The 8,088-nt window shown below is 40.0% G+C and overlaps 1 protein-coding gene across 1 annotated transcript; it reads right to left on the minus strand.

Annotated features, from left to right (window-relative positions):
- Positions 1 to 3,801, minus strand: ankra2 (ankyrin repeat family A member 2). The gene is made up of 9 exons (XM_022769225.1): positions 3,718 to 3,801; positions 3,097 to 3,452; positions 2,820 to 2,978; positions 2,669 to 2,734; positions 2,024 to 2,121; positions 1,788 to 1,913; positions 1,550 to 1,616; positions 1,319 to 1,399; positions 1 to 879 (listed from the first exon to the last, which is right to left on the minus strand). The coding sequence occupies exons 2-9, from the start codon at positions 3,395 to 3,397 to the stop codon at positions 824 to 826; spliced, it is 954 nt and encodes a 317-aa protein (XP_022624946.1). The 5' UTR covers positions 3,398 to 3,452; positions 3,718 to 3,801; the 3' UTR covers positions 1 to 823.
- Positions 3,802 to 8,088: the final 4,287 nt, after the last annotated feature.

Here is an 8,088-nt window from a genome sequence, read left to right on the forward strand (position 1 = left end):
TTACATCAATATGAGAATTTTATCACATTACAACACAACGTGTAAATCATTCAAATAAATAAACAGAGTACAACTGACACAAGGATCTTCAGTCAACAAACAGCTTGTCAGCATCATAAAAGCACACAATCTGCCACGTGCATTCTGGACAGTAATAACGTATTTTCATTCCACCCACTGTTGTCTTCAGGGAAGACAGAAGAGCCTCAGAGATGTGATCAATATGAAAACCAGACAGTATGAACACCAACCAATTCAACATATTACAATAAAATTCTGTTATTCTTAAAAACTGTTGATTACGGTTAATAAATTAGTTTATAAAAACACTTGCAATCACAGGAAAAGGGTAATGACAGCATGTAATGCGATATCTGATATTACAAGGGAGTCAAAACGGAGCTTCAATGCTTAATTAAAGCAAAACAAAAGCCTGCACTGCACTACTTATTTGGCAGCATACTACAGGTGGAGTGCAGTGCATGCTGGGTTGTAGTGAAGAGCTCAACTTTACATTTCTGTTTTTTGAAATCTGTCATTGTATCCTGATAAAATTTGCTACCACACATTCGATATGAAAACGTGCAGAGTAAAACAGTTTGAGAGAAGCGTCAAATTCAAAATTCACACACTCACTCACACACTCACACCCAACCTTCATGTGCATCATGCCCACAAAATAATGTCGACATGATGCAATGCTGTTGAAACATCACTTAATGGAACTAAATATTCCCGTTGGCTGACAGCCTGGGCGTGCTACATGATTGTCCAAGAGCCCAGTGATGTCCCTCAAGTATTTGTTTTCCTCAAGTGTCACAGTTCATTCTCTGATTCCCATCAGCAACTTCAGTAAGTGTGCCTCCATCACCTGTTGAACTAAACATAGAGACATACAAGATTTTATCCAACAGTCATTTAAAAGAGGATACTTATATGTACAGTCTAAGGTGGCTGTCCTTCGTGTGAATGCTAACTGTGCCTCCTATTTCCCTCCTTTAAAAAGATCATCCCATTTTTTATTGAGCAGAAAATTAAATACATACATGTTCTCCAAATGTATGATGTATTTTTGCTTTTGTTTCTTGTGAAAGGCTTTTAATGAAAATATCAGTACAACAGTATTAGTTTAAGTATCTAAAATTATTTTATTTGTAAGATCTATTACAACCTTTTTTGCTATGCAGTAAAATCCATCTTCACTCCTTTGTATAGACTAACTCAAAGTCATGAGTAGGTAAGACTTTGTTATAGCTTAACTGAACCCCCTTCTAGCCCTAAATGTTGGCTCAGACTATATGTTTATTTTTCCACATACCATTTCGGTGGCCCATAGCCACGGCCATGTCCATTGCATTAAATCCAGAATCTGACTCTATGGTAGGATCAGCACCACTCTCTGGAAGACGTACAAATATAATAAACAAATAGCAGACACATAATTACTGTGCATGTTCATGTTAAGACGCAATATTTCCTCAACACAAAACTGCTATGTTTATATAAACAGACAGATATTTCTGACTGTCAGTAAAAGGTTTGTCCTCACCTAACAAGATTTCGACACAGCGTACATGGTTGCCATGGACAGCGTACAGCAGAGGGGCTCCTCCATTCTGAAACCCACAGAGGCAACATCACAACAAGCCACACAGACTGAAGCCTGCACAGGGCTTCATCTGATACCAACATTAAGCATCCAGTGCAAAGTGATGGACATTTTTTTAATTGTCATATTCTACTTAACCAGGTTGAGACAACATGAAAGAAAAGCTCAGTATTCTTACCCAGTCATATTCGTTGACATCAACTCCACAGTCAATGAGCATCTTCACAATATCAGTGTATCCCTTACTGCAGGCCAAGGACAATGCGCTTTCCCTCCCTTTGGCCAGGAGGTTGGGGTCAGCACCCTACAGTGAAAAGTGACGCGGAATGACAAGCAGTTAATAAATATAAAGGGCATGCTCTAATGTATTAAAACCATAACATCTGAATAAGATAGGAAGTAAATTTTCCATACATTTTGGAGCAGAAACTCGACAACAGCAATTTGTCCGTGTGCAGCTGCCCACATCAGAGGAGTAAAGCCTTCCTCATCTTGGAGATTGATCACAGTCTCTATTAATATGATACATAAAACATTGTCACAATATGTACTGTATTACATATATTCATCCATTATCTATAACCACTTATTCTTTGCAGATCGAGGGGAGCTGGAGCCTCTCCCAGCTGACACTGGGAGAGACTCAGCAACAATCAAAATATTTTAAATACCATGAAGAGAGTACTTTTCACATGGTGCTAGAACCATAGAAAAGTACTTACTCTATAGATATAAAACAAGTCATTTGGTCATATAACTATTACATTTTTACATTAGTTCTCAAAATACATTCCAGTTCCAGTTTGTCAGGGATATGATAGTAAACTCTACATCTTTGATTTGTGGATTGTTGGTCTGACAAAACAAGATACTTAGGGCCATCACTATTTTTCTCAATTTTCCGGCATTTTATAGTGAAAACAGTTAATCAGTTTTTGAAAACAGAATTATTATTTACAGCAATAAAAACAGTTGTTATGAGTGTCGTTTCAGATTATTTCACCACTGCATGGCCATGGGAAATTATACTCGTTTGACAACCTGGGGGAGACTGCCTACCTTGTTCAATCCTGCTGGCCAGAAACACCATTTCTCCCTGGGCTGCCAGCTGGTGAATGGACAAAGCTGAAGGAAAAAACATGCAGGTACTGATTAACATTTTGACTGGAAACATTTTAACATATGGAGTTAATACAACCGTGGTACTTACAATGCACCAGAAGAGGTGTGGAAGAAACCTCATTGCCGCGGTGTTTATTGGTGAGTGTGGTGGACTGTTTGATGGGGGAGAAGTGTTTGGTGGTGGATGGTGTGTAAACATGGCGCACCTGTATGCCCGGGGACGGTGAGGTCTGGATGTTGCACTCAGCTGAAACAGAGGGAAACATTTTGTGGCTCTCACATTAATTACAGCCTTGTACATCAGACATTCTCACAGGATAACCAAGATAACTAAACAGATAAAGAGGGCTCCACCTCCACCCTACCTTTGAATAAAACAGAAGCCACCTCCAGATCAGAGTTCACCTGGTCCTGGATGTTCTTGCTGTCTTCCTCGTTGAGCGACTTGACAAATCTTGAGCAAACGTTCATGTCAAAGCGGTTGGGCAGGATGAACTTGATGCCCATAGCCACATTTTGAGTGCCCGTGTCAACTGGGCTTGCACCCATCGACTGCTCGGTCTTGATGGCACTCAAGTCTGGCATCACGCAGATCCCCTCCATGTCCTCAGAAACCAGGGGGCACTCTGCTGTCCCGTCCGAGGCTGACACGGCGGCGTTGTCCATCCCCTGATCACTCACTGAGCTATCACACTGAGATTCAACTGAAACCACCACACGCCTGAAATGTGGACAGTTTATTTCACAATTACATATAGATACCAAACAGTCCTTAGTCTCATTTCCCGTTACACTAAGCGTTATTTAACTCATTCGGTTAAATACCCAACGACTGCCTGTTAGCTATCAGTTAGCATGCTAGCTGTTGTTATCGTAACCTTCCGTTAGTCACACTAACCGGCTGGGGCTAATAAATGTTACCATGGAAACACATTACGCGCAAGCATCAACAAAAGCAAATTTTCTGAAATGAAAAGATATCTCACTCGATAAGACATTGTTTTTCTTGGATATCCTCATGGACTCATCTCTCTCCTTTCGGTGTTTTGATAGATCTGAGCATGCGCAACTGGTCTCATCCACAAAGACGTGCATCCAGTATTAACTTCCCCCCGTTTGTTTTGTTATTTAGTTCCGGAGCCTCTCCATCATGCTGACTACTACACAGATATTCTGAATTAGTTATCTGTGAGGTGAATCATTTTGATGTCGCGGTGTAGTTTCAAACACACAACTTTACACACTGTTTTTTAATCATATCAGCGTGAACCTAAATCATGCTGTTGGCTCAAAATGAAAAACAAGGAGAAAGAGGTGATGCTACAGTGTCAGTAGTGTGGAATTAACAAAAATAAAAAAACAAATATTACAAAATTGTTATGTACATTTATAGAACACACATCAAGAAAATGACACAAAATTAGTCAATTGATGTGCCCACATATGGTGTTTTGATATATATAGGCCATTTACAGGTACTTATTACGGTAATCTTGACAACGAATGAATGACAGACTGAAGTATCAGTATCAGTATTGAATGCTTTCTTTGCAATGCTAAGGTAAATGTAATATTATTCTGAAGTCAGACCTGAGGCACAGAAACCCACAGTGAGAACATTTTTCATTGCTCAAATGCCCTAATTTCCTATGTACAATATTGGAATTGTAACATGATCTGGTTGCTTCGATCCTGGCCTATATAGCTTAGATGCTGCTGCAGTCATTTAACTAAAGACAGAAGAATTCACAAGTTCCGGTAATAACATGTCCTGAAAGAAAGTACAGAAAAGCTGAACGCAGGAAGAAAAACAAGCTTAATTGGTAAATCTTTTATGATATTATGAATGACAGCATGTTGTGGTGTTTAAATGTGGTCAAAGATATGAGGATTGTATGCTTATTAATTCAAGGGTACTATGTGAGGTTACTCCAGAGTTAAACCTCATCCTCAACCTGTCTGTATTATAGATGCATACCTTAAGTTTCATGTCAGTCTTTGTACATTCTTCTCTGCTAGTTCAGCCTCAATACTGATGTGACTTGCAGTATGCCTTTCAAACAGAACTGAGGCAGTTTATGATCTGCCTCTGCTTCTTGGCGTTCTGCAATTTCTGACACAGGCCATGAGAGGATGTGACGCAGCTGTATGGAAATTAAATAGAACTATGCAGCATCTAAATACTGTCCGGTACTTTGCCTTTCTGTCACCTGTTGTACAAAATTGTATCTATGGAACTGAGGTGGTCCCAGACATGTGAATCAGGTTCACCAGGCTCAATGTGCTGTGAGCACAGCTGTGGGGAGGCATCTTCTGAGGATGCTCCTCATTTTCTTTGAGGTGAAGTCTCTGAGCTCTGTCTCACCACTGGGGATAATAAAAGTTTTTACCTAAGCTATTTTCTATTAGTCTGACCTGATTAAACCTGTTGTTGCCCACTGTTTGAGTGCGCCCTCTGCTGGAGGTTTGAGCTAACATGTTATTTCATACATGCAGCACAGGCCCAGCCATCCCAACAAGTTTGGTCCCCAGTTTGGCTCAAACTCAAATTCATACATTTCCTATAATGCAACAGCAGTGATGGAAGAAGGACTCAGAAGTTGTACTTACTTAAAAGTACCAATATAACAGTGTAAAAATACTCAGTGTAATACTACCTCCTAAAACCTGTCAGTGACCACTAGAAGATCCTGAAAAAACCCCCACTGAAACCTGATCAGGTTTGTTATTTTATGTCTCTGACAAAAAACACTGACATTGAGCGTTCTGTGAAAAGAAAACAAAGGCAAAAATTTGCTCCATTTCCTTTTCTGAGGGTTGTGTTGCAAAATTCACAACTTAATGACAGATTTTTTTTTATATCTAATTTATTTTTAATGATTACTGTGTTTGAAAGGTCAAGAGAAGCCTTTGAGGGTGAGGTACACTGTTTTGTGTTTCCTTTATATCTTGAACATTATTGGTTTTGTTTCCTGCTGTGTGATGCTCCATCACATCACCATGGGCGCTGCAAAAAGAGACAAGGATATCTGTCCTGCTGTTTTATTTTGACAGCATGTGAGTCTCTGTGTGTGCAATGAATTCCACAGTGTGCTGCTCTCACCATCTGCAGGACAGATGACCGTACCTTGTGAGATGACCGTACCTTGTGTGGATATCACTTTGTGGTGTATTTTGGAGCATACGTAGAAAAACAAATGCAACACTAAAATTAATTATGGGGAATGTTATCTAGAAACCTACCACAAGATGGCAGGACAGGGAGTTCACAAATTTTTTACTCACTTTTATATTTTTGCCAACAGATGGCACCACAGTCTCATAGGTTATAAGATGCAGTCAGTTCTGATGGAGTTCGTGGGGTTTTCTCCTAAATGGCCTATTATCCTCTCATCTCCCCAATTAAGCAAGACAACACTGTCCTGAAGGAAACTGTTTCTCAAACTCAAATTGCTGACTGTGTTGAAAGTAAGACATTACCATTGTAGCCTGTCACCTCTGACACCATCTGTTGTAAGACATTTAATCTGTTGCTCATTATCAGTTGTGGGATAAATCTGGGAGCAAGAAGTGTGGGAAAGTTGTTTCTCTCATTTCCTGTTCATGTCACATGTCTATGTCTTCTATATGTGATGGTTACAATCCAACTGAGAGCTGGAAGATTTTTATGCAACAGAGGAGCATTAGGATGTAAATTATACAATGCCAATTGAACACTGCTATAAAACACGGCCACAGACATAAAAACAGTCATAAGAGACCAGGAACTGGCTGTAAAAACAAAACCGTTGAGTGTACAGAATTGACCAAGGCCTCATTTTATTTCTAATGAATTTAACCTCTCATTTCCAAGCGGAAAAATCTATTGTATAATTGTAATTGTAATGTCTATTTTCTTTCAAAAATTATATTGTTTCCCTTTAAGCTTTACAAACTTTGATCAATTAAGCATCAGGCTTATCTGCAGTATTACAAAAAAGTGGGCATTTGAAGTTAGGGGTTTTGAATGGAAGACCTTGCTGAGTTGTATTATGGGAAATGTAGGATTCAGCATTTCTGGAGCTTCACCCATTCTACAGACTAAAAGTCACGATCTTGGCCTCTGCTGGTCTGATTGTGACCATTAAAAAAATAAAAAAAATCCTGACCTCTGTCACAAGCTAACCTTATTTTCATGTAGCCCACTAGTAAAATATCTTATACATACCTCAGGAGTGAGTTTCTGGGTATTAGTTATGTAGGTTATACCACAGTGTAAAAATACTAAACATTAAACATTTTACATAAGTGAGAGTACAGAGGCAAAACGTACTTAAAGTATCAAAAAAGTATTCGTTAAGCAGAAATTTTACTTGTATGAGCATTAGCATATTAGTGTTAATTTCATCTAATTGTACCTATGCTATACATTTTCCACCACCAATAAGAGTGAAACGTTAATGACGGTGACGTCACCCCAACTTGTTTTTGATTGGAGGAAATTGAAATCGACCTGCAACCGTGTTTTCCCACAACCCCCACGAAGTGCAGAAGATTTTCACTCTGATGTTGCCCATGGAAATACATAAAGCATTCACCGTCACTATAAATTAACTGTATACAGGGGATATCCCTTTATAGAGATGATACACGCATACCATATCATAAGACTGTGTGTGTGTGTGTGTGTGTGTGTGTGTGTGTGTGTGTGTGTGTGTGTGTGTGTGTGTGTGTGTGTGTGTGTGTGTGTGTGTGTGTGTGTGTGTGTGTGTGTGTGTGTGTGAGAGAGAGAGAGAGAGAGAGGGGGCTGGACCAGAGGAGCAGCAGGCTGCAGAGGGGAGAAACAAGTCTGCGACACCTGCAAACAAACTCCCAACCGACTCCCTCCTGGAGCGAGGAGACGGGTGAAGCTGAGAGACGATAGCAAACCGGAATCAGGGGAGAGAAAAATGTTTTTTAGTCATTAAGTAAGAGACTCGAGCAACAGAGAAAGTTTAGTGTCGCGCTATACCCTTCATCTGAGTTCACGGAGGATCGGACCGAGTGTGGAGAGCTGAGAGAGAGAGAGAGAGAGAGAGAGAGAGCGAGGGGGAGAGAGAGGGAGAGAGACGACATCAGGTAATGGCAATAATCTGATCATTAGAAAACTTCAATTTAACGTAGAGTTTGGTGGACGACGTGAGATTGTGGTGATGTTTATTCAGACTGTCGGTTATCTGTCGTCTCACCGATTTTTTTTAGGTGATCAGAATGCTGGTGCGTTCACAGGTAAAACGTTAAAAAGCGTGGCATGGCTGGCTGGGCTTCAGCGCCCTGCATCCATTGTTAATTCAAACTCTGTCATACTCTGCTGTGATCAGTTCATAACTTTAGCTACA

This window comes from Seriola dumerili, unplaced genomic scaffold, assembly GCF_002260705.1.
Source record: "Seriola dumerili isolate Sdu_G_001 unplaced genomic scaffold, Sdu_1.0 BDQW01002424.1, whole genome shotgun sequence".
Taxonomy (NCBI): Eukaryota; Metazoa; Chordata; class Actinopteri; order Carangiformes; family Carangidae; genus Seriola; species Seriola dumerili.

What these genes read in the sequence shown, in the direction of transcription:
- ankra2 (XM_022769225.1), bottom strand. Translation starts at nt 3,397, where the DNA reads ATGGACAACGCCGCCGTGTCAGCCTCGGACGGGACAGCAGAGTGCCCC. An exon ending in CACACCTCTTCTGGTGCATT is followed by an intron (nt 2,735 to 2,819) that starts GTAAGTACCACG and finishes TTTTTCCTTCAG; the next exon opens with CTTTGTCCATTCACCAGCTG. An exon ending in CTGTGTCGAAATCTTGTTAG is followed by an intron (nt 1,400 to 1,549) that starts GTGAGGACAAAC and finishes TACGTCTTCCAG; the next exon opens with AGAGTGGTGCTGATCCTACC.